Source organism: Acinonyx jubatus, chromosome A1 (assembly GCF_027475565.1).
Source record: "Acinonyx jubatus isolate Ajub_Pintada_27869175 chromosome A1, VMU_Ajub_asm_v1.0, whole genome shotgun sequence".
In the NCBI taxonomy this organism is placed as follows: Eukaryota; Metazoa; Chordata; class Mammalia; order Carnivora; family Felidae; genus Acinonyx; species Acinonyx jubatus.
Window position 1 is genome coordinate 84099 of NC_069380.1, and position 25653 is coordinate 109751.

Here is a 25653-nt window from a genome sequence, read left to right on the forward strand (position 1 = left end):
TGCTGCCTTCTGGAATGTACCTTTCTGTTCCTCTGCCTCCATCCCATCTGCGCATATGGCCCTGGTGGAAGGAGGGTAGGGCAGGGTGGGGTATTGGTCAGTGGTCCCCATCCACAGCCTTGACACTCCTGGAGCAGGTCTTGACTTGTTGGGGATGAAAACAGTTTTCCTCTGCCTTTCAAAGTTCTTTAGATGGACTAAAAATTAAATTGACATGAGACAGATTAACAGGAGAAAATCAAGGAGATCTTAAGAAATTGTATACTTCCAGGGCGCCTGGGTGGCTCAATCGGTTGAGTGTCCGACTTCAGCTCAGGTCGTGATCTCATAGTCTGTGAGTTCAACCCCTGCGTCAGGCTCTGTGCTGACAGCTCGGAGCCTGGAGCCTGCTTCAGATTCTGTGTCTCCCTCTCTCTCTGCCCCCTGCCCTGCTCACACTCTGTCTCTCAAAAAGTGAATAAACATAAAAAAAAAAAGAAAGAAATTGTATACTTCATATATATATAGAGAGAGAGATATGTATATAGATATAGATAGATAGATAGATAGATAGATAGATAGATAGATATAGATATAGATATATGGCAGAGCCCCAGAGCCCCAGGAAAACTGAGTAACTCCCTTAAATAGCCAAAGCCATCACCTTAAATACCATCATTAGCTAAAGACAAAAGATGTTGGGGACAGGAAGTCAGTTGTGGGAGGTCCCCAGGAAAAGCACAGCAAACAAGGGCAAAGTTAAGCATATATAAATTATTGCTTTCTCCAGTGATAGCAGCTTCTGGAGATTGACAGTCATACCTGCATCCTGGTGCTGAAGGAGACACCCTTACAAGTGGAGATTTCCCCTATTCATGTGTCTCTTACAAAAGGGTGACTTCTTGGTTTTCAGAACTTTCGTGGTTCTTGTGTATTTCCTTAAAAAATAACCAGCTCAGAATAACCAATATGCCAAAGAGGCATATCTTGGGTTGGCGAAGTTTGACCCCTGGATTTGGGGCATTCCAAGAATTCCCAGATATTGGGTTGACTGGGCTTCCCAAAGCCTGGGGATGAGGAAGCAGCTCAGGGAGACTTGGGCAATCATGCCCTTTCCCAGGGAGGCGGTACCTGGGCTTATTCACAGGGTGAGGCCTTGCTTTCAGCCTGAGTCTGGTCTCTTCCAGTTACTCTGGGTGGACAGAACCTGTGGGGAGCCTCAGAACTCTGTCCCCTCTCTACCTTCTGTTAGGAATCCAGGTGTTCTTCTTCTCTCCAGAGAGCCAGAGCCCAGGTGCTCCCTTACCAGGGAGGGAGTGCCTTCTGGTGAAAGGCATCCTAAAGGCCTGGGAGGTGGCAGCTGGAGAAGGAGGGCAGGGCCAGAAGCCAAGTCTGAAGGAAGGAACTGCCAGCCAATGAAAGGGGAACTGCCTGAACCCTGACCTGTGGAACTGGGACAGCACGGGACCCACAGGTATTTCTGAGTGTGGGTGTGAGTGTGTTTCTTGTTGAGAAGCCTCTCCCTTGGAAGAGGACTGTACCACATGGAGTGTTAAGACCATATCTCCTCTGCCCCAGAACAGGGGAACCCCTGCTGACTCTTGTCAGTACCCTCTTGTGCCCTCCCTCACCCTCACACCATTCCCAACTGGGAAGGAATTCTCTGCACAAGACCCATCCATGTGTGTTTGGATTTCTGAGTTCTCTTATTGCTGGAGCTTGCAACTCTTTTCTATAAGAATGGGGGTTAACAATCCTACATTGCACAGTTAGTATAAGGATTAAATAAGGTTGCTTGTGTGAGTGTCCATACTGGCTTTGTACATAGTAGCCACTCAATGAAATCTAGTTGCCCAGGAAAACAGGATGAGGGTGTTTACCCATCCAAGGAGCACCTGATATGTGCTGGGGACCCTGAGAGTCCCACTCAGGCACTGGCCCACAGGAAGCCCATAGTTTGGCAGGGAAGCAGACAGGGGTTCCATGCATTGGGATGGGTGCCCTGTTTGAGGAGTAAAGCACAGTTGGGTTAACTGTCAGTGTCTCTCCCAGGGCCAAGGTCCACACTTTCTCATCCGTGTCCTGGGACCACATGAGGATGCTGCTGTGGCTTCCTGTCTTGCTGGGTCTTGGGAGCTGGAGTGAGTTTTCTTTTACTGGAACAGTGGGTAACTAAGAAGGATCATCTAATCTCACAGCAGAGAATGTGCTTTCTCCTTAGGGAGAAAGAATAACTTTGCATTTAGAACACAGAATTTGGACTCTGTAAACCTATTTCAAATCCTTGACCTGCCTCCAGCAATGATTTTAAGCAAACTACTCAGTCCTTTAAACCTTAATTTTCCCAGCTGAAAATGAGATAATGTTATGATTTCCCAAAGTTTTTGAGGATTAAATGAGATAATGCACATGAAGGACTTTGCACTTGCACAATGGGAGCAATGGTTCTGTCTGTATGATTTCTATGTCAATCAGAGTCAATCAGGGGTTTATGCTTTTTTCAATAAGAGAAAGTCCTCAGAGATAGGGATGTCAGTTCCACACACAGGAGCTTGGGCACAGCACATGCCCCCAAATCAGCCCTGGAGGAACAGACTTGATTTGTGCAAGTAATTCTAATCCCTTCTCCATATCATCTTCCCATTGTTTCTATTCAGTAAAATCCATACAAAAGAGGACCTTGTCCTTTTGAGATGCTTGGACACATTTATTTCCAGGTTGCATTTTTCCCCCAATTATGTGTATAGATGTAGCTCATGAGAAACGGATATATTTCCAACTTCCTGCTCTTGGCTATTTAACTGTGTTCTGGGATATTCCCTGGAGTTGGTGTTGGAGAAAAGCATGCACATGTTGCTACTGGAGGTAGTCCTTCTGACAGCCTAATGGGGTCTCCTGGAAGGGCCTCAGTGATCTGGCCTGAGTCTGTCACTGAGATGGCTAGTACTGGGGTTCTCTGAGGACTGATGCAAAATGGAATGTTTCTCTGCAGGTGCTCTCTCCTGGAATGAAACACAAGCCAAACGCATATCACAGGGCCTTCAGGACCTGTTTGGCAACATCTCTCAGCTTATTGATAAAGGAAGACTTGGTCTCAATGGTGAGGAGGCTTAAGGATAGCTGGGTATCTGCTGTGACCAGTGCTTCTGAGGTCTGCACTGCCCTTTGTGGCTGGTATGAGAATGCATGGGGCTGAGACAGTGGACAGAGCAAACCACCTGCTAGGATGCCACAGGCCTTGGGGGTCCAGGTGTTATTGGGAGAGGGCAGAAACCAGGACAGGGAGATTCATCCTCTTCACTAAGGGCCCCCTCGCCTGAGGGTGGAGACCTACACCCTGCCCTCAGGGAGTCGTCCAACTGAAAGGGAGAGTCAGGCCATACCTTGAGAGAGTCCCTAGGCTAAGGAGGAGATATAGTCCCTTCAGGAAGCACTCAGAACAGGACAAAGGACACAGAGCCACAGAGCAAACTGTCAGTGAACATAGTGTGCACTGGGGGCATTAGTGCTGCCCAGATGGGCCTCTCAGGCTTTCCCCGGGGAAGCAGTGGGAAGGAGCTGCTTCCTGAAAGCAGGGGTCCTAGAGCAGAGCAGGGCAGGAGCTGCAGGATGGAGTCTGTCCCAGGTAGGGATGCCCTGTATGAGGGAGCAGAGCATCCAGGCTTCTCTGGACAGGTGCATACTCTGCAATGGGAACAGCAGAAGGGATGTGGAGGTAAGAAGCAGAGGGTGTGCCTGCCTGCTGAAGGCCTCCTCCCAGGACTCTTCTACCCTCAAGAAGCAGACTCAGCCCAGAATGGCACCCATGGCCCAGGGGGTTAGTGAGGCAGTGATGGAGCAGGATGCGCCGAGTGATAACCTCCTCACCCTTGTGGTTACCCCACTGATGTCTCCACAGTGGTCTCTCACAAGGAGTGGGGGGCAGAAGCTGTTGGCTGCAGCACTCCACTGACCAGGCCTGTGGATTTCTTTGTCACGCACCTTGTCCCTGGACTGGAGTGTCACAACCGGACTGCATGTAGTCAGAGGCTGTGGGAACTCTGGGACCATCATGTGCACAACAACAGCTGGTGTGACGTGGCCTACAAGTAAGGGACAAGGGATATGTGAGAGTACGTGATCAATGATACTGCTTGTGACACTTCTCTTGGCCTTACTCATCTCTGCTCTCCACTTACCAGGTTGAGGTTATATTGGGTTGATAATGAGTAAAATATTAAACCCCTACAAAATTCCAAATCCTTTTGAATTTTCTGTGAGATCTAAAAGAAAGCAAGGAAGGTTAAGTAATAACTATACGTATATGCCCCCCAAACCTAGTTCACATAACACATTGACAGTTACAAATGACTACTGTGTGCATGAATTCATTTGCTCCACCAAGGTTGGTCAGGCATGCATTACTATCCCCATGGTCCAGGTGAGGGGACTGAGGCAAGGACGTTGTTTGATTTGCTCAGAGTCACACAACTGCAAAGTTGTGGAGCCCAGACTGGCTCAAAACTGGCTCTTTGCCTGCTGCATGTCCCACTTCACCACATTCAGGGGGCTCCCACTTTGTGAGACATCTCTTACCCTAGTGGCCACTCCAGTGGACCCTTTTAGTGTCCAGGACCACGTGCCCTTGGCTTATCTCTGACCTCACCCAGTTATGGACAGTCCCTATGCATGGTAATGGCTTCTCACTTCCAGTACCCTCTGCATCTCTCTGCTTTTCCACTTCAGATTTTCATCATCTCTGATGGTGAAGGGGAGTTAATACCCCCCTGGCAGGCAGGGGTTGTAGATAACTTCCTCAGCCCCTGGCCCTTCTCAGGGACAATCTTAGGTCCATGTACTCAGTTCCTTGGAAGTTCACCCTGTCTGGTGGTGGGTGGTGGGTGGTAGGGAGTGGGTAATGATTCTAAGCCCCAGGTGGCCATTGTGAAGCCAGCCCAATTGCATTGCACATGCTTTGTTGGGTTTCTTGCTTCTGACTTGCTCTCCTTGCTCCCTCACTCTGGCTTCTGGGACCCCTTATCAAATAAACTGCCTGTGTCCATGTGCTTTTCTGAGGAGCTACTTCCTGAGAAATTTATGTAAGATAGATCTATGTAAGAGAAATCACATGAGCAGCTTACGTGGAGATGACACAGGTAGCATGCATTTTAGAGGAAGGAAAGCCATGTTTGAGGCTGAGAAGAATCTCACAGTGTAATTGAGTCTGTGTTAGTTACTGTGATGGCACCAGGACCTCTCCTCCTCCTGAGTGTGTAGGATGATTTTCATAAAACCTAGGCATTTGAGCAAAGAAGGTAGGCAGTGTGGGGGTAGCTTCTGAATTCTAAGGGAATATAAATGACTTGGACTATCCATTGTCTGGGACAAGTCTATGAAAATTCCCTGTAGTGCGCACAGCTTGAGCACTTCTCCCTTTGGAGGTTGGTAAGTGGTTCCTCTTGTGGGATACACCACGGTGCCAGCCACTCAGCCTGTATCTCCCTGCTTCACAGCTTCCTGGTTGGAGACGATGGCAGGGTGTATGAAGGTGTTGGCTGGAACATCCAAGGCATGCACACCCAGGGCTACAACCACATCTCCCTGGGCTTTGCTTTCTTTGGCACCAAGGAAGGTAATGGTCATTCCAGCTGCCCTTCTCCAAAGAGTTACCCACTTCTTTGTTTCCGCACTGACTCTTCGACCTCCTACTTCCCCAATGATCCACTCTCCTTGAGTTCCCCTCTCCTCTGGCTTCCATGAATGAATGGTATTAGTTCTCTTCCTCCTGCTCTGGTTTCCTTCTCAGTCTCTGAGTTGGCTCCTTTCCCTCTGACAGTCTCACAGTGGAGGTGCTGTCCAGAGTTCTCTCTGCAGCCTTGTCACCATTATGCACTCATCATGGAGGAATGTGGGCTTCTGCTCTCTTCTATCAGTGACTCACATCTTCCTCTCTGGCTCTCACCCTTCTTCAGTGCCAGGCCCTGTTTCCCATTTCTTGCCAGGAACCTCCTCCTCCCATCTCTCTTACCCCAAGATTTTCTGTATAATTTTTAAAACCACTCTGAGGCCTCCAATCCCTGAGTCCTTTCCACTTTCTTTTATTCTTACTGCTGCCCATTCCCCCAGCCCATGTCCTAGCATACATGCTCCAGGACCATTCCACTGAGTTTGTGCACTCTTACTATTAAAATTCTTGCTCAGCTAGTTTCTCACTGTCCCCTCACAATACTCTGTGAGAAAATCCAGACAAGTTTCCTGGTTGCTGTTATACAGAGTACAGCCTGAGCTCCAGAGAGTAAGTGACCCAAGGAGAAGAATCAGAAGGCAAGGCCACACTTTTCTTTTCTAATTTCAGGGTGGTTTCCAGCATGCCAGAGGACTGTGTGTTCAGCTTGGTTTGTTTTTGTGACCACTCATTGCTATCTCGGTGTCACCCTGTTTCCTCTGGGGTCTTGAGCACATTACATTTTGGAGCCTCAAGTTCCTCTCTATAAATATGGGGCTAATAATAGCATCCACCTCAGAGGTTTGTGGTGAGGATCAAAGAAGTTAATACAGGTAAAGAGGTTGGCACATGCCTGGAAGGGTGCCTGCCAATGGGAAACCCTGGCCCGGCCAGCTGAGCACTCCAGAGCATAGTACTGCCTTCCAGCTCTTCCACGGAGAAAGAGCAATAAATGAAGTCTTATCAGGTCACTGGGAAAGGTCTTCATCCTAGACCAGGTGGATCCTTGACTTTTAGGCTTTCCAACCTGGGGGATGAGCCAGTTCCCCTCCAACAGCTATGTAGGGGCTGGCAGGGCCTCTCATCCTTCTCCCACAATACCCTGAAACTCAGGCCAGACCCAGGTTACCACAGATAGCTCTCTTTCAGGCCACAGTCCTAGCCCTGCTGCCCTGTCAGCCATGGAGGGTCTGATCTCCTATGCAATCCAGAAGGGCCACCTGTCCTCCATGTATGTTCAGCCACTTCTTGTGAAAGGTGAAAACTGCCTGGCCCCTCTGCAGAAGGCAAGCCCTAAGAAAGGTAAGACTTTCAACCCTACCAGGCCTCCCTTTAAACCTACTCCCCACCCCATGCCCTTATAACTTCCAAATGCCATTGAAAGTGACTTTTTTAGCCAAGCTCTCATTGGATCCCTTCTGATAGGCAACTGGTCATCCAACTCTGAAACTTTGGGGCTGGTACAATTTGAGACGGACTCTCCAGGTCACCCCTTTATACCTCAGACTCCGAGAATGATAGAGCTATGGCATTAGCCTGGTGTAATATATGTGTACTAATTTCTTGAGTCAGTCAACAATTAGTCACTGAAGAGATATCATGGAATAAAACACATAAGCAGTAGCCTTATAAAGTTTCAACCTAGAGAGTAGAAAAAGACAATAAGCAAATAAGCAAATAAGCAAGTAAAATATTTGATATGTTATAAGGTGAAAAGTACTGTGGAGGAAGAAAACATGGAGAGGGATAGGCATCTAACACAGACAAGCACAAAAGCACAAATGCGCATCTTTCTGAATATAAGAACCTGAACAACATTGATTGATTGAAGTGCTTAAGTCACCACCTATACTGACTTCAGAGGAAGGGGTTAGTGTAATTCAGGTAATAAACACTAGATAAAAGGTATATTTGGGGTTTAACAAATTACAACATCAAAACCAGTATAGTTAAGGGGCAACTGGCTGGTAGAGCATGTGACTCTGGATCTTGGGGTCATGAGTTTCCAGCACCATGTTGGTAGTAGAGTGTACTTCAAAAAAAAAAAAAATAGGGGCATCTATGTGGTTCATTTGGTTAAGCATCTGACTCTTGATTTAGGCTGAGGTCATGATCTCATGGTCATGAGATTGAGTCCCCATCAGGCTTTGCGCTGGGCGTGGACCCTGCTTAAGATTCTCTTTCCCTCCCTCCGTCTCCCTCCCTCTGTCCCTTCCCTGCTCATGCTGTGCAAGGGTGTGCTCTAGCCCTCTCTCTCTCACTCTCTCTTTCAAAGAAACCCAAAACTGACAGTGTAGTTAATAACCACTTTTGGCCTTTTCCTGGACTTAATACAGTTTTAAAGATAATTAGCTCTATTATGTGAAAGCTCTGAGTAACTCTGATCTCTGTCTTTGGATTAGCCATCTGCTAATATTAATAATTGCTTACACTGACAGAGTTTTAGGGATTACAAGTGAGTCTCAAAGACATGCTTTCAGATGAAAATTCAACTGATTTGTCCAAAAGACCCTGTTATGCATGTACATCCACATATACACAAGACAATCATACAGATAAATAAGTACCCTTTGCTCTTGGGAATGAGTATCCATGTACCCTTAGGATCAACATTCACACACTCCTCTGGGTTCTATTTTAAGGTTAGATCCCATGTCTATGATTCCTGCCTTTTGAATCCAATCCTACCATGCAGATATACCCCACTACCAGGTGGGCTTTCCTGAGTTCCACAGTCAGGGTTAGGTCAGGATGCCCAGATGGCATGGGGATGTTCAGTATTGAGGTGGTTGGCATGAGTGGGCACGAGTCCACACGTTGATGTTTTCTGGCTCCCCTCCCCAGCTTGCTCCAACATTGTCCCTCGATCTGCATGGGAGGCCAGGAAGACGCACTGTCCCAAGATGAACCTCCCAGCTAAGTATGTTGTCATTTTCCACACCGCTGGGAGAACCTGCATCATGTCTGATGAGTGCCACCTGCTGGTCCAAGATATCCAGTCCTTCTTCATAGACAGACTGAATTCGTGTGACATTGGGTATAAGTAAGTGGACCTGAGGATATATAGGCTTCTTTTACCTCAGAGCAGACTCTGAACCTTCGAATGGGAGACAAAGGAAAGTAATGTTTACTGAGTGCCTGCCATATGAAAGGTGCTCCATCTATAACCATGTTGATTTTTCACACAACCCTAGGTGAGACTTACTTAGGATATAGCTAATGGGGTGGTCATTCTCCTTGAATATGTTCTCAAAATGTATCTATTTTTTTAAAGTTTATTTATATGTTTTTAGAGAGAGTGAGCAAGCATGAGTGCAAGTGCAGGAAGGGCAGAGAGAGAGGGAGAGAGAATCCCATGCAGGCTTTCCACTGTCAGCAGTGCCCGTCAAGGGGCCGGATCCCACGAACCATGAGATCATGACCTGAGCTGAAATAAAGTCAGATGCCTTACCAACTGAGTCACCCAGGTGCCCCTCAAAATGTGTCATTTTTAAAGATTGTATATAGATATGATGGAGGTCAAGACTGCTGGCAAGATATTAGAAGTCATACACATGCAAGATTGTGAAGCCTATAGAGAATATCTTCCTGTCTGAAGGCAGGGGGAGGCACCAGATAATATCCTCTGATTGCTCTAATGCCAAGATCTGTAATCCTTTAATAAAAAGCACACTGACCTAATGGGAGAATAGAAACTTCTTGCAGCGTGCTTTCCAAGTTCACAGGTAGGTTAGATACCATCTCATATCCATCAGAAACAATCACACTGAATGTTAAGTCTCAGGATGGACTAGTATAGATAGCACTAGCCTAGATAGCATATTTGTACACATTAATCAAGGAGGCCCTTCCTCTAGAGACTTTATGGATTAGCTAGTGGAGCTGGATTTTAGTCCTTCCTTGCCTCCTGGCCAGGCACTCTGTGCAGGGTGCAAGAAGCATAGCTGTGTGCAATGGCCCTTCCTTAGCTGGATTTACCATTACTTAGTATGTGATTTTGGGGTGATGGCCTCTCCTCTCTCCATCCTGTTATAGTTACAACCCTTTCAAAATAGGAGAAAGCTTCCTCCAACACCTTTCATCTGTTGAGACTTGTCAAGTGCTTTTATAGATCCTGCAATGCAGGATTATTCACAGGGTTGTTCTCTTTGATCATAATAGATACCTGAATATTGACTCTATGTTTTGAACCTAACCTGGAAAGTGATGGGTGCTGAGAGAGGACCTTTCCTTTTCCCATTCAGGTTTCAGTAGCCAGTTTCCTGTCCCTTGACTTTGACCTTTATTGTATACCTTGTGCCATAACTTTCATGACACTGCCATTTTCTCACCCTGAGGTGAGAAAGATCACCGGTGATCTGTAGTCAGGAGTAAATACCCACTTGTTATAAATTAATTCACTGAGAACACTGAGTGCCTACTCTTTGTGGCATGAGGCTACACTCTGGGGACACTAGCAGATGTAGCGCAGATATGGTTCTTGCCTTGATGGAGCTAAAACTGCTGAAGGAGAAAGATAACTAAATGAATAAAGCCTAATAGAGTACATTAAGTGTTATTATAGAGGGTGCAGAGTGTAAACAGGAGACATTTTTACCTCTTGGTAGCTTGCGGGGGAATTGGGTGTGAAGAAAGCACTACTCAAGAGATGACATATCAACTGGGATCTAAGAAATGAGTGAGCTCATCGGAGGAGGGGGAAGAGTGTTTTGGGCAGAGAGAAAGGACCTCTGTGGAAAGTCCTGGATGCCAGCCTGATAATGGTGTCTTTGAGAAGCTGAGGGAAGTTTATCATAATAAAAATAGATGCTGGGATGCCTCGGTGGTTCAATCAGTTGAGTGTCCAACTTTGGCTCAGGTCCCGATCTTGCAGTTTGTGAGTTAGAGCCCTGCATCAGGCTTGCTGCTGTCAGTGCACAGCCTACTTCCATCCTCTTTCCCCCTTCCTCTGCCCCTCCCCAGCTTGCGTTCTCGCTCTCTCAAAAATAAGTAAACATTTAAAAATTTTTAAATAAAAATAATAATAAAAACAGATGCCAGAGAGGGATGGTGGAAGGTAAGGAGGCAAACAAGGGGGCATATTATGAGGGATCTTCTCACTTAAGCTGGGGAGTATGTGCCCACTGTGTGCCAAGGGCATAAAAGCAGGTTTGAGATAAGATTTGTATCAGGAAGATCATTCACAGCTTCAGGAATGGAACAGAAAAGGACAAATCTGCAGGTGGTGAGATCAATTCAAGCAAGACCAGGGTGGTGATGAGGCTGTCATGGGGAGAAGCAGACAGATCTAAGAGGTCAGTGGAGATTAGTGTAATGTTGGTGATGAGGATGCCAGGGTTGATCAGGGACAGTGGTTGCAAGATGCGGTGGACAATCCATGGTTACTGAAGGATGAAGCGGTGGGCTCATACTCATATTCCTGGCTGGGACCAATGGAAGGGCAGGAGGTGGTGCCTTTCACTAAGATGGGGAGCCTGGAAAGGGGAACTGGTGGGGAAGAAGGTGGCACAGGTGTGGACACATGAATTTTGCCCAATGGCAGTGCAAGTTATCTTCAAGGAGGTAGATGGGTTTGTCCTGGGCAGCATCTTGAGGTACCCCACATTTAAGGAAAGGACACAGGGAGACAAGGTGCAGAGGAATGAGGGACAGCCACAGAAGACAACTGGGAGAGTGGGGTGCGATGGAAGTAAAGGGGAGAGAATGTTTGAGGATACAGAGGGATCAGCATGGTAGGGCTGGAGAAGTGTATTTTGTCTTTAGTGGTAAGGTGGCCACAGATCACCGGGGAAACACTGGCAAGGTATGAGGAAAGCCAGGTTGCAGGGATGGCAGCTGTCACTCTTTTCTCCCTAGTCTGTGAGCTCCTTGGGGAAGCAGCAGTGTGCTAGACCTGGATGGGCTCATGAGAGGGGATCCCTGGGAGATCCAGGAATTTTGTGAACCTTTGTTAAATCACTGGTGGATTAAAATCAGCCATGGTGGGAGTTTTACACCACAGAAATCAATAAAAGGCATAAACCAGGGCTTCCTGCCCTTCCCCTTTTCTGATGACAGCTGGTTTACCAGCACACCTCTGGCAAAGACTTTTTTGTAACTCAGTGCTTAGAATTTAATGACTAATCGGTGTCTGCTAAGTAAAGGCATGAGTGATTGAATGAATGAGTGAATGGATGAATAAATGAAACAATCGCAGAGTGCCTGTCATGCTGATGTCCTTCTCCTGTCATGGTCCTTTAGCTTCCTTGTGGGGCAGGATGGTGTCATTTATGAAGGAGTGGGCTGGAATGTCCAAGGCTCCCGTGCTCCTGGCTACAATGACATTGCCCTGGGCATTGCCTTCATGGGGACCTTCTTGGGTAAGTGGATGCTTTGGGCAGTGACAATGACCTTTCATGGTATGGTGTCTGAAAGAGTGTGTCTCACGTGGACAACAACAGCATCAAACTCAGGCATCACTGAGAGCCTACATATCTTGGACTTACTGAGCTTCTGATTTGATGTTTGACGAAGCTAAGTGTGACCAGGAATGACCCCCATCCCCCAGGCATAGTGCCCACACACATCCAACCAAATGCCTCTCTCTTCTGACAAGACAAGAGGAAAATATCTTTGTGCATATGTTTTGCTAAGTTTTTTATGATGGCACCAATGTAGGGACCCTTGCCTTATTTGCCACAGCCCTGAATGAGCCCCTGTCTCTGCATCCAAAGTGTACACTGAGAATTGTCATTGCTCCCAGCTCTTGACCAGGGTTTGTTTAGACTCCGAGGCCTTTTGCTGAACCTCTGGGAAGAGGAGACTTTGCCACTTGGGGCTGGTTCAGGCTGATACTAAAATGGACATTGAGTGGGGCGAGGGGTGACCCAGCAAGGTACCTGCAGATGGGGCTGAGCATATGAAGGTGCAGGAAGCATATCTGTGGCCAAAGCAAGGTTTCTCAGCTTCAGCACTATTGACATCTTGGATCAGGTAATTCTTTGTATAGGGGCTGCCCTGTACATTGTAGGACGTTTAGCAGCATCCCTGGCTTCTGCCACCAGATGCTTGTATCACCCCTTGCCTAGCTGTGACAACCAAAAAATGTCTCTACACAGTGCCAAATATCCTGTGGGAGGCTAAATTCCCCCAGTAGGGAACTATCAGGCAGGCATATTTACAGCAGACAAAGGCTCTTTACATCCCCAAATAATTGTATGTTTTATCCCAGACTCTGCTATTTTCATTTGGGAAGAACTTTGGTGCTGAGAAATCTGAGTCTTGACTTGGTTTTCTGTCTACAGGATGGCAATAGTGGAATATATTAGCTTGGTGGTAGGGGTGGGTTAGGGGTGATTCTGGAATGGGTCCTTCCTTAGGCAGGGTGCCCTGGAATCCTAGAACAGATGGATAACTCTGTTTTGCAGGTACCCCACCCAATGCTGCAGCCCTGGAGGCAGCCCAGAACCTGATCCAGTGTGCAGTGGACAAGGGGTATTTAACTCCCGACTACCTGCTGGTGGGACACAGTGATATTGTCAATACACTGTCTCCTGGGGAAGCTTTGTACAACATCATTAAGACTTGGCCTCATTTCAAACACTGAAGGAACCCCTGCTCCTTCTGAGACTGCTTGTCCCGCCTGGCTGCTGGGCCTCCCCTGTTCTCACCCTCGATCCTGACTCAACACCTCGTGTCCCCTCCATGTCAGCCCCATCCTGCCCCTCCTTTCTCAGGTTAGGATGATTCTCTCCTGCTAGCACCACCCCCCAGCAGCCCCAAACCCTGGAGCTGGGTATTACCAGCCCTTTGAGTGAGCCCCACCTTCCTCACTCCTCATCTTCCCCTCCCCTGGGCACCCAGCTCCTAAGCCAGGTGGGAAGATGGGCTGATCCTTGTTTGACTTCTCGTTCCCTCTCTGGCTGACCCTGTGCCCCATGTACTTCCCCTGCCATCTGCCCAGCAGCCCCCAAGCCTCACACAGGACCCAGGTCAAGGCCCAAAACCCGTCTCTGCTCACACAGCCACTTGTCCCCATGTGGATGCAGCCCTTATTTCAGGGCTCATTGCTTACAGGTGTGGTTGTTCTCTCCACTGGATTGTGAGGGTTTCCAGGTTTATTTGCCCCCATGTCCTTGATTCCTCAGCAGAAGCTGGAGTCTTGTGTGTGCTATAGATATTTGTTGGAGATGTGGATGAATAAACAAATATGTGGGTCGAGTCCCTGCTTCCCTTTCCAGTCTGTTCCACCACCCCCTCTCTTTGGGGACACCTTCTGGGACTGTCCCCCATCCTGCCATTTTCTCTCTGTTCTTGCCCCTCCCAGTCTGAGGCTCAGAGCCAGCTCTGGCCACTTGTCTGTAATGGTTGATGTGCCTCTAGGCTCCTGTGTCCTGTCCTCCCCAAGTTCCCCGAGGGCAGAGACAGTACTCCTCCAGGTCCAGCTGGGCTGTGTCCACACAAGCCACCAGTGCCTGCAGCCTTCCCTTGCCCAGCTGTGCCCACTGGCCTTGGGGCTCAGCGGGGACCCAGAGCATGGCACCCTGCAGCCCTTCTGGCCCGGTCTCCTGCTGCCCAGAGGGAAGCCAGATACTTTCAGTTGGGGGAGACAGTATTTTGCTGTTCACTGGAAGTATATCAGCTGGATCTTGTTTCTCCTGATCTGGAAACAAGGCGGGGGGGGGGGGAGGGCGGACAGGAAGAAGAAGGGGAGGGATAAATAGAAGTAGCCAGAAATAGGGACTTCCGCACCCCTCACTTTTGTACTGTGTCCTTGCCCTTAGAGTGTTTTACATCTCTTCAACAAGGCAGGTTTTAACAACCTCTCATTTTTACAGTCTTTTTTCTTTTCAGAGACTGTCTGTGATCTTACTGGATTTGCTGTCCTTTTGTCATTTGTCCTCAGGCCACCTGGCATGTAAGCAGAGGAAGGAATTATTTATCTGAAGTGTCAAGTAGGCCCAGTGCCCCTTCCTGACTTACCCAGCCATCAGAGGTAGCTCCAGGAGAACCCCCTGGGCTCTCTCTTCTAGAGGCTCCTTCCTTGGGGGCACAACTTCCCAAAGGAACATAATGTTTCTCTATATCTTAAAACATTGAGGATGAGTTTCCCAGCCTTCACACAGGGAGGACCCAATAAGGTGGATATAAGATGCTAAGAAATAGTCTCACAATAAAAATTATCCTTCAAATTTCTTGACTTTTCTTACAATCCTCCCTTTGACTGAGGAAGGGTCTTGTGCCTTTGATTCAAACCTGATCCCCAGGCCTCAGAGTCTCATTGGCCTCCCCTACACCCTACCCCAGGCAGGCTGTGAACAGGGCTGTTGATTTCCCCATCTCCTCCAGCACTCATCAAGGTCTCCTCAAATCAACAAAACTGTGTGGTCTGGATTACTGTCTCCTCCATATTATTGACTTTTATTGGCCTCACCCACACAATCTGAGTAAAAGCAGAGCACTCAACTGTCAAATGCTTTTTTAAAGGCAAATTCGGAGGCAGCCCATTCTGTGCAGTTGGCACTTCTGAGTCCTCAGTATAGAAAAATTCTTCCCAACTCCCCTCAATCATGTAAAGTGGGGTTCATAGTGCCCCTTGCCACATCAGAAGATTGCTGTGAGGATTAAGTGAATTAAAATGTGTTAATGTCTTAGACCTCATGGTTGGCATGTGATAATGTTTCCATTAAAGTTTGTGGAGCTATGGTTATTCTTGTTATTGCTGTGATTTTGCACCAGGCAATAGCTTGTGTAGGGATCAAGAGCAGGCTGCCCCAAAGTGTGCCTCTTGGGCATACCGATTATTTTAACTGAAAGTCCCGTCAGGGTGCCTGGGTGGCTTAGTCCCTTAAGCTGCCAATTTCCGCTCAGGTCATGATCTCCAGGTTCAGGCCTGTTTGACGTCCTGCATTGGGCTCTCTGCTGTCAGCATGGAGCCTGCTTGGGATCCTCTGTTTCCCTGTTTACCTGCCCTTCCCCTGCTTGTGCGCTCGCTCACGCTCTCTCTCTCTCTCTCTCTCTCTCTCAAAAATAAATAAACATTAAAAAAGTCACTTCAGAGACAGTCTGTGCAAGAAGGACACTCAAACCCTCCTCCGCCCCCCTGAGAGAAGGAATACATATCCCATGTGAAAAGGGATGCAGGAGGGAAAGAGACACCCTTATCACCAGAGGTGGGAAATTTAGAAAAGAGGAGGCTGTGTAACAACCCTTGTTACTTTTTACTAATTTACTACCCCAGCCCAAAATCTGTTTAAAATCCCTTATGAATTGAAGCCTCCCAGTGTTAAGTTTTCTTTGTCCTGTCAATACCTCACAGACTTATTGTCTATTTGTCTGAAAAGTATAAAAACTGCCTGCCTGGTCACTTCTTTGGTCTTAATTTCATTCCTGGGCCTCTGTGCACATTTAATAAAACTTTGGTTTTTTTCCTACTGTTAATCTGTGTCCTGTAAATTTAATTGCTCATCCAGCGAAGACCTTCAGGGTAGAGAAGAACTTTCTCTTTCCTTCAGTATCTATTAGTCCTATTTGCAACAGGAAGGATGTGCCTTTGCAGGCACCAGCTGAGGCAGCCCCTGGGAGTCTGGCACTCCCTAGGAGAGCAGGCTGGCCTGAAGTTTGCTGAGCACAGGTCTTGGCAGGTCTGAAGGAGCCCATGATGAAGAAGGTACACCTTTTTCACAGTCCCTGGCTGTCAGGTTGTGAGGGACTCTAAAGGTCATCTTGTCAGTTGTTTTCAACAACTGTAAGCTTGGGGGAAGAAAAGCCAAATGAAGTTTTCTTTGATTCCAGAACAAAATACTAATCTGGCTAATGCCCCACATGTTATTAAAAACTGAACCCAAGAGGGCCAGACGACCTGTTCAAGTTCACTCTGTGAGTTAAAGAAAGGAAGGAGCATGGCACCATTTCTTTCATACCTCTGGTCAAAATCATTTTATGGTCCCTCCTTTCTGACAGGGCAATGTAAACAACTCAGCAAGCACAGCAACCAGGGCTTTCTACAATCTCCCTCCAAGTTACCTTTTCCCATAGAATGAGCCCAAGTGGTCAAGGTATGAGCTTGCTTCTTGGGTTTGCCCATCTTGGAGCCTTTGCCCATGCTTTCCCTTCCCTGCTCTTGACTACTGCAATTCCACTAGCTTTTAAGACACTTATCCAGGCTAGTTCTTCCAGAAGGCTTCTTGCTTCTTCAGACCAGAAATCACATTTTCCTCCCCCAAGTGCCCAGGAGCTTTACCTGGGCCTCATGGTGGCTCGTCACTGCTCCCCCCCCACCCCCGCAATCTCCCTCCCAACCCTGACTCTCCAGGCTGTGCCTCACCTGTCAGGGCTCAGGATATCCAGGAGCACACTGAGGGCACCTTTTTGTCTGCGCAAGAAAGGAAGGGCAGGAGCCACACCGGGGCAGGGCTGAGTGAACACAGGCAGCATTCCCAGCCTGGGAGGGCAGCTGCTCTTCCCTCAGCTGGGCTTGAGATATTTCTCAGACTGGAAAATCCCCATGTCTTCACACTGACTGAAACTACCCACTGGTGCAGCCCTGTGATTTCTCACAGACTGGTTCCATCTTCTTTCCAGGCCATTCATTGCTCCCACCTTCCAGTGCCCCGTCCCCATCAGTGAGAGTTGGGGAAAGACATTCTTCACCATCAAAGTTCCCTTGCCACTCTTGGAGGCTTTTGTGCCCTTCTCACTGTGGAGGCCACAGCCAGGGTTGGGGGCACCACTCCCCTGCCTAACCCCTACCTGTGCTCCCTGGCTCTTCCTCTATCTCTTTGGCTTCTTTCTTCCCCACTTTGGCTGTGTTTTCCTCTCTCTCTTTTGTATGTCTTCCTCCCACCAGTGCCTGTCTCTCTTTTTCTCCTTCTCTCATGCTGCCTCCCCCTCTCTCCTCAGTGCTTCTCATTTTCTGTCTCTTGCTGCGCTTCTACTTCTGTGTCTGCCCTGATTTTGCCCTTTCTCTTTTGCTTTCTCCAGCATGCAGAATACGGCAGCATGAAAGAAACAGCCAAAAGGGGTCTGAGACTGTAGACCCCTGCCACTTCACCCCACCTTGCCCCAGGGCTTCCAGGTGGCTCTGGGGAATGCACACATTTTCCAGAGCTTAGAGCCACACAGAAGCAGAGGTGGGACAGGTGTTTCTGGCCCAGCAGGTTCTTCCCAGCAGGTCTGACTAAGGGCAAGGCCTTAATTAGAAATGCTGGCTGGGAGAGAAGGGAAGGTGTTATTATCTGGGAAGAGTGGTAGGTGGGGTGGGAGGTCCTGTGAGGTGTGGCAGGGACTTCTGGGGGACTTTCTGCAGAAGCTAGAGTAAGAAGTGCCTCTTCATGGTAGGGAGCTGGAGGATCCTTCTCAGGGTGTCTGGGAGCACTTTGGTACCCAAGAGTGATGCAGCTGTCTGCATGTGCGGCGAGCTGGGAAATTTCTTAACTCATCCTCCAGGCTCAGCTCGTGAGTTCCTTCTTCTCAGAATCCATCTCTTGAGGCCCCGGAATTAGGATTCTCCTATTCAGTTCTTCTTTGGCACTCTGTTCATCTGTAATTATTTTTTACATAATTATAAATCTGTGTGTGTACCCATGTGTATATATGTTTTATATGGTCTGACCCACTAGATTCTGAGTGTTATGAGAGTGGGGACCATGTTTCCCCCATTCATGTCTCTATCTCCTCCTGGTGCATAGTAAGTGCTCGGTAAACATTTTAGACATGGAGAATTCCAAGGGGGAACAAGTGCTGTGATTGTTTAATGACTTGTCTTGGAGCAAGTGGCAAGTGCAGTTTGTTTGTCTGGTCTGTCCTGGATGGGGTCCCTTCCACTGGCTCATCACATGGAGGATGGGAGAGGGAGAAGGAGCCAGGGTGTGAAGATGGGGGGATCAGAAGGAAACTGACCTGGGTCAAACCAGATCACAGCAGAGCCACAGAGTGGACACCCATATGTGGATAATTGAGATAGCTGAGTGCCTAATATACTCAGTGGTCTTTTCTTTATGCAGACTCTGTTGAGCACATGATATACATGATTTCATTTAATCTTCAAGACAGGTCTATAGGGCTCTTTGACAGCTGAGGAAATTGAGACTGGGCTTGGAGAGATTATGTCACCTTCTTAAGGTCACATAGCTAGTGCATGCCAGCACTGAGGTGAGTCTCTGTTCTCCAGGCTGTTCTCTAGGTTGCTCACATTCCTTTTACAATGGGTGGAAAAAATACCCAGGGGTCCCTTACTCAGACAAAGTTCATTGGAACAATTACTTCCCTTGATCCAACAATACTCTTTAATTTATAAGGTGATACCTGAAAAATCCTGTGTAAGTGGTGTAGTATTGAATTCATGTTGTAATAGTGATAGCAATAGCAAACAAAGAAACAGACTCTTATACAGAGAACAAACTGGTAGTTGGCAGAGGGGAGATTGGTGGGGGGGTATGGGTGAAATATATAAAGGAGATTAAAGGGTACAATCTTCCTGTTCTAAAGTAAATAAGTCACAGAGATGCCAATACAGCATAAGGAATATAGTCACTAATATTGTAGTAACATGTGGTGACAGATGTTGACTATACTTACTGTGGGGAGCCCTGAGTAATGTACATAATTGTTGAATCATGATGCTGTATACCCGAAACTAATATAGCATTGCATGTCAATTATGCTTCAATAAAAAAAATAATATTAGCAATGCATTCCAAGACTGCCTTTTGGTTACACCATCTGCTCCACTGGCCCAGTGGGTCTTTCCATCACAACTGCTACTAACCCACCTCTTACCCCTTCATGCTCTCATCAGGCCCATTTTTCAACCTAAATGTGGGACTCCTGTTTGTCCTGATTTAGTATAATAGCAGTATTTCCTCATAGTTAAAATCTATTGAAATCTTTTGGATTTTTATTTCATCATTGTCTATGAGTCATAGCTCCTTCTTCTTCTTCAGCATTTTATTCAAATCCTTCATGGTCACCTCCCAGACATCCACAGGCATTGTACAACCAGATCCAGGCACTCCTACATACATTGCCCCATTTTACCTTTGCAAAAAGGTGCAAGGAGGACACTGTGCTCCCATTTCCCAGATGAATAAGTGAGGAGATGTGGTCAAGAACCTAGATTGAGGCCCCTCCCCCTGCACCACCATTGCCTTGTATAGTTTTTCCAGAAATCTACCTTAAAGACGATTAAGTCATCTAGCAGTCATCTTCTAGCCACAAATCTCTGCTGTTTGTTGCAGAAACTACAAATATGATAGATAGCAAGTGCTATTGATCATTCATTCCCTATAATTCTGCAAATGCTAAAGGGAGACACAAATTGTGGCTAAAGTGTGTGCATGTGTGTGTGTGTGTGTGTGTGTGGTGTGCTGTGTGTGGTTCATGGGGTGTGTGTGGGGGGTGGGTGTGTGTGGTATGTGTGTGGTATATACGTGTGTGTGTGGTACGTGTGTGTGGTGTATGTGTGGTGTATATGTGTGTGTAGTATGTGGTATATGTGGGTATGTCTGGCGTGTGTGTGGAAGATGTGTGTGGTGTGTGTGGTATGTGGTGTGTGTGTGTATGTGTGTGTGTGTGTGGTGTGACAATGTCATTGTTCATTCCTATCAATTAGTCCATTTCATTATGGAGCACCCATAGACATTATTTCATTTTATGTCAGCATTCTTATGAACCCCAATATGGAATTTTTATTCTTGTTTTTTACTAAATTAAACTCCATTCTTAACTATTCTCCCTTCTTATTCTTTTTACATACATGTCATGAGATTCACATTTTAGGTGTGCATCTTCTGGTCTGGTGGCCATGGATCTGGATGTGGCCCCTTAACTCTTCAAATTATCTTTGGGTACCCCAGCATGTTACTGACCCAGGCACACAGGGAATAGTGTATATATATAGTAAGCCAGAAATGACAAGTCCAAGGACTTTTCTGAGTAATGTGTGGTTTGTGGAGGGTGGATAGAGCTTCATGATCTGTAGACTTCTGTTGTTTGAGGAAATTAAAGGTATGTTGCTACTTAAAATCAGAGACTCTTGGTTTGGATTCTAGCCCAGTGAAGCCAAGGATACTTTGTTGAACTCTTTCGGTTTGTTATTCTGTCAGATTTATTTGTTTGTTTGTTTTGTTTGTTTATATTTATTTTTATATGAAATTTATTGTCAGATTGTGTTCCATACAATGACCCAGTGCTCATCCCAACAAGTGCCCTCCTCAATGCCCATCACCCACCCACTCCTCCCTCCCCCCCCCATCAACCCTAAGTTTATTCTCAGTTTTGAAGAGTCTCTTATGGTTTGGCTCTCTCCCTCTCTAACTTTTTTTTCCTTCCCCTCCCCCATGGTCTTCTGTTAAGTTTCTCAGGATCCACATAAGAATGAAAACATATGGTATCTGTCTTTCTCTGTATGATTTATTTCACTTAGTGTAACACTCTCCAGTTCCATCCACGTTGCTACAAAAGGCCATATTTCATTCTTTCTCATTGCCAAGTAGTATTCCATTGTGTATATAAACCACAATTTCCTTATCCATTCATCAGTTCATGGACATTTAGGCTCTTTCCATAATTTAGCTATTGTTGAAAATACTGCTATAAACATTGGGGTACAAGTGTTTCTATGCATCAGCACTCCTGTATCCCTTGGATAAATTCCTAGCCGGGCTATCGCTGGGTCATAGAGTAGATCTATTTTTAATTTTTTGAGGAACCTCCACACTGTTTTCCAGAGCAGCTGCACCAGTTTGCATTCCCACCAACAGTGCAAGAGGGTTCCCGTTTCTCCACATCCTCACCAGCATATATAGTCTCCTGATTTGTTCATTTTAGCCACTCTGACTGGCATGAGGTGGTATCTGAGTGTGATTTTCATTTGTATTTCCCTGATGAGGAGTGATGTTGAGCATCTTTTCATGTGCCTGTTGGCCATCTGGATGTCTTCTTTAGAGAAGTGTCTATTCATGTTTTCTGTCCATTCTTCACTGGATTATTTCCTGTCAATTGATGCAGAAAAAGCGTTTGACAAAATTCAGCATCCTTTCTTAGTAAAAACCCTCGAGAAAGTTGGGATAGAAGGAACATACTTAAACATCACAAAAGCCATTTATGAAAAGCCCACAGCTAATATCATCCTCAGTGGGGAAAAACTAAGAGCTTTCCCCCTAAGATCAGGAGCACGACAGGGATGTCCACTCTCACTGCTGTTGTTTAACATAGTGTTAGAAGTTCTAGCATCAGCAATCAGACAACAAAATGAAATAAAAGGCATCCAAATTGGCAAAGATGAAGTCAAGCTTTCACTTTTTGCAGATGACATTATATTATACATGGAAAACCCGATAGACTTCACCAAAAGTCTGCTAGAACTGATACATGAATTCAACAAAGTAGCAGGATACAAAGTAAATGTACAAAAATCAGTTGCATTCTTAAACACTAATAATGAAGCAACAGAAAGACAAATAAAGAAACTGATCCCATTCACAATTGCACCAAGAAGCATAAAATACCTAGGAATAAACCTAACCAAAGATGTAAAAGATCTGTATGCTGAAAACTATAGAAAGCTTATGAAGGAAATTGAAGAAGATATAAAGAAATGGAAAAACATTCTGTGCTCATGGATTGGAAGAATAAATATTGTTAAAATGTCAATACTACCCAAAGCAATCTACATATTCAATGCAATCCCAATCAAAATTGCAGCAGCATTCATCTCGAAGCTAGTACACGCAATCCAAGAATTTGTATGGAACCACAAAAGACCCCAAACAGCCAAAGTAATATTGAAGAAGAAGACCAAAGTGGGAGGCATCACAATCCCAGACTTTAGCCTGTACTACAAAGCTGTAATCATCAAGACAGCATGGTATTGGCACAAAAACAGACACATAAACCAATGGAATAGAAAAGGGATTCCAGAATTATACCCACAAAAGTATGGCCAACTAATCTTTGACAAAGCAGGAAAGAATATCTAGTGGAAAAAAGACTGTTTCTTTAACAAATGGTGCTGGGAGAACTGGACAGCAGCATGCAGAAGAATGAAACTAGACCACTTTCTTACACCATCCATAAATATAAACTCAAAATGGATAAAGAACCTAAATGTGAGACAGGAAACTATCAAAACCCTAGAGGAGAAAGCAGGAAAAAACCTCTCTGACCTCAGCCACAGCAATTTCTTACTTGACACATCCCCAAAGGCAAGGGAATTAAAAGCAAAAATGAACTATTGGGACCTCATGAAGAGAAAAAGCTTCTGCACTGCAAAAGAAACAGTAAACAAAACTAAAAGGAAACCAACAGAATGGGAAAAGATATTTGCAAATGACATATCAGACAAAGGGCTAGTATCCAAAATCTATAAAGAACTCAACTCAAAGTCCACAGCTGAAAAACAAATATTCTGCCAAATTTAGGTAATGAAATTCTCTGGGTTGGTATTTAAAAGAGAAAAGAGGAAGAACTTGCAATGTTACAACTAAGTGGAAATATAAAACACATATTCTCACACTTGAGTAACCTCACTTACGGAGGTTTCCATCTGGAGATAGGAGGAGGGGGGGATACACTAAGGAAATGACATGAGTTGAGACAGGATCCTACTGGTCATGGTCTGTGGTTCTCTGGGCCTTCTCTGCCTGAAATGTTCTCCCACACCCCCCTCCATTTTTTTTTTTTTTTTTGGCCTGGCCAATTTCTATACATTCTTTAGTTCCTTGTCTAAACATCATGTCTTCAGAGAGGAGCTCTCTCCCTACCATCCACTAACCACATACTCTTTCAGAACTTGCTACTTTCCAACACTGCATGATTTGGGACTATATTTTTAATTCTGTGATCTTCATTTTATACTGTTTTCCTCACTAGACATTAGTTTTACAAGGCCAGGGACCTCCCCAGTGTATCCCTAGCTCCTGAGACAGTGTCAGGTACAGTAGCACATAATGGCAGTCCAACATGTATTTGTGGAATGAATGAATATTCTTGGTATCTTCTCTGCAGCTGTGGGGTTGAATTAGGTGACCCCGGTATTTTCCAGTTATAAGGGTCCCAGTGTGTGCTCTGACTCCAGTAGAGGTTAGGGTAGAAGGTGGGTGAGGGAACAACAGCAGAAGGGAGCTGGAATCCTGCCCCAGCTTGACCAGGAAGGGGTGCAGGTGGGCTGGCTCCCTGGCCAGGGCGGGGGCCATGCCAGCCCTGGTGGGTGTGGAGTTGGAGTACCTGGGGCCAGCGTATGGGTCCTGGCAGGCACAGGCGCAGGCACAGGGAGGAAGGGAGAATGGTTGGAGATGCGTGCAGACTTCCTGGGCCAGTTGCTACAGGGGCCTATCACGGTGTATCACGTGTTGGCATCTCGTACTTGTGGCCACAAAACTTCTTGGCACATCAGATGACTAGTGGCAAGGTGGCCTTTCCTGAGATGGAGGTTACAGGGGTGCCCTGCCTGCCATCCTGATGGGTTCCCAGCACTGCCTTGGGGCAAATCTGCTTGCTTTGGTTGGCTTCTGCTTCCTGGGCCCTCACAAACAGCCCCACATTCCACTGCCTTCTCCGGGCTTCGCTCCCCACCCTCTTACTGTCACCTTCCTGCCACCTTGCAAATATGCCTGCAACCCCATTCCCAAAGTTCTCTTCACATCAGCCTCTGGGGTGATGACTCCCCTCTTCATTAAGGTCCAACTTTCTACACCTTCCCTTGATTTCCTGCTGTGCTCCTTTGGAATCCTCCTTTTTGTTTTTCATTTTTTTTTAACATTTATTTATTATTGAGAGACAGAGAGACACAGAGTGTGAGCAAGGGAGGGGTAGAGAGGGGGAAAGACACAGAATCTGAAGGAGGCTCCAGGCTCTGAGCTGTCAGCACAGAGCCCAAAGCGGGGCTCGAACTCACAAACTGTGAGATCATGACCTGAGCCGAAGTCGGTCGCCTAACCGACTGAGCCACCCAGGCGCCCCTGGGATCTTTTTAACTCATCACTTTACCTCCCAAATTTATATTTATAGCCAAAACATCTTTCCTGAACACAAAGTTCCAATTCTAAATCTGTGCTTTTCTCCATTTGGCTATCTAATGGCATCATAAACATTCATGCCGGAAACTGAGCAGGTAAAACTTCTAAAACTTCTCCTACCAGTCTTCCCCAGCTCAATGAAGGGAAATAGCATGCTTCTAGTTGCTCAGGCCAAAGCCCTTGGGCAACACCTTTCTTTCTCTCATTTTCTTCATCTGGCTAACTCTACCTTCAAAGTGCATTCAGCATTCAGCCACTTGTCAGCACCTCCTTTACTGCCACTCTGGTTCAGGTCACCACCATCTGTCACTTGGAATGATGCACTGGTCTCCTAACTGATCTGCTGAATATGCTGTCCTCATCCCTGGAACCTATTCTCAACACATAAGCCAGAGACATCTATTAAAATCCAAGCTAGATCACAATTCTCCTCTACTCTGAACCCTCTGATGGCTTCCCATTTCACTCAGAGTAAGAGCCCAAGTTCTTATATGGCCTCAAAGATCCTACACAAACTGGCTTTGTTTTGCTTCCAGCCACTTCTGCTACTACCTCTCCTCTCTCTCACTTCACTCCAGCCTTACTGGCCTCCCCCACCACACACACACACACACACACACACACACACTCCTTTCAGTGATGCTGTTTCATCCATTTGTAATACAGTTAGATTTAAAAATTACACTATGCATTCTATTTTGGAATTCTTCTTACCTCCTAAATTATTTTTTTTTTTAGTTTCATACACTTAGGATCGTTCTTGCTATCGTACAGTTCAAAGGGTTTTGACAAAGCACAAGTGCAGTATCACACAGAATAGTTTCACTTCTCCCCAGATCCTCTCTGGTTCACCTACACAACCCTCCCCTCAAACCCTGAACTCCTGGCAACCACCGATCTTTTTACAATCTCTGTAGTTTTGCCTTTTTTAGAATGCCATATAATTAGAATCATACGGTAGATAGCCCTTTCAGA

The 25653-nt window shown here is 46.3% G+C and overlaps 1 protein-coding gene across 1 annotated transcript; it reads left to right on the top strand.

The window, feature by feature from the left end:
- The first annotated feature begins 1021 nt into the window (after positions 1-1021).
- LOC106979783 (peptidoglycan recognition protein 4-like) lies at positions 1022-14299 on the top strand. Its single transcript, XM_053203299.1, has 9 exons — positions 1022-1453; positions 2032-2120; positions 2972-3079; positions 3878-4067; positions 5472-5590; positions 6833-6985; positions 8528-8726; positions 11924-12042; positions 13090-14299. Exons 2-9 carry the CDS (start codon positions 2072-2074, stop codon positions 13266-13268), a joined length of 1116 nt encoding a protein of 371 aa, XP_053059274.1. The 5' UTR covers positions 1022-1453; positions 2032-2071; the 3' UTR covers positions 13269-14299.
- Positions 14300-25653: the final 11354 nt, after the last annotated feature.

Bases quoted from the DNA above. Each gene is read 5' to 3' on its own strand.
- LOC106979783 (XM_053203299.1), top strand. From the start codon at position 2,072: ATGAGGATGCTGCTGTGGCTTCCTGTCTTGCTGGGTCTTGGGAGCTGG. The intron at 2,121-2,971 runs GTGAGTTTTCTT...GTTTCTCTGCAG, and splicing joins GCTGGGTCTTGGGAGCTGGA to GTGCTCTCTCCTGGAATGAA. The intron at 5,591-6,832 runs GTAATGGTCATT...GCTCTCTTTCAG, and splicing joins TTTCTTTGGCACCAAGGAAG to GCCACAGTCCTAGCCCTGCT.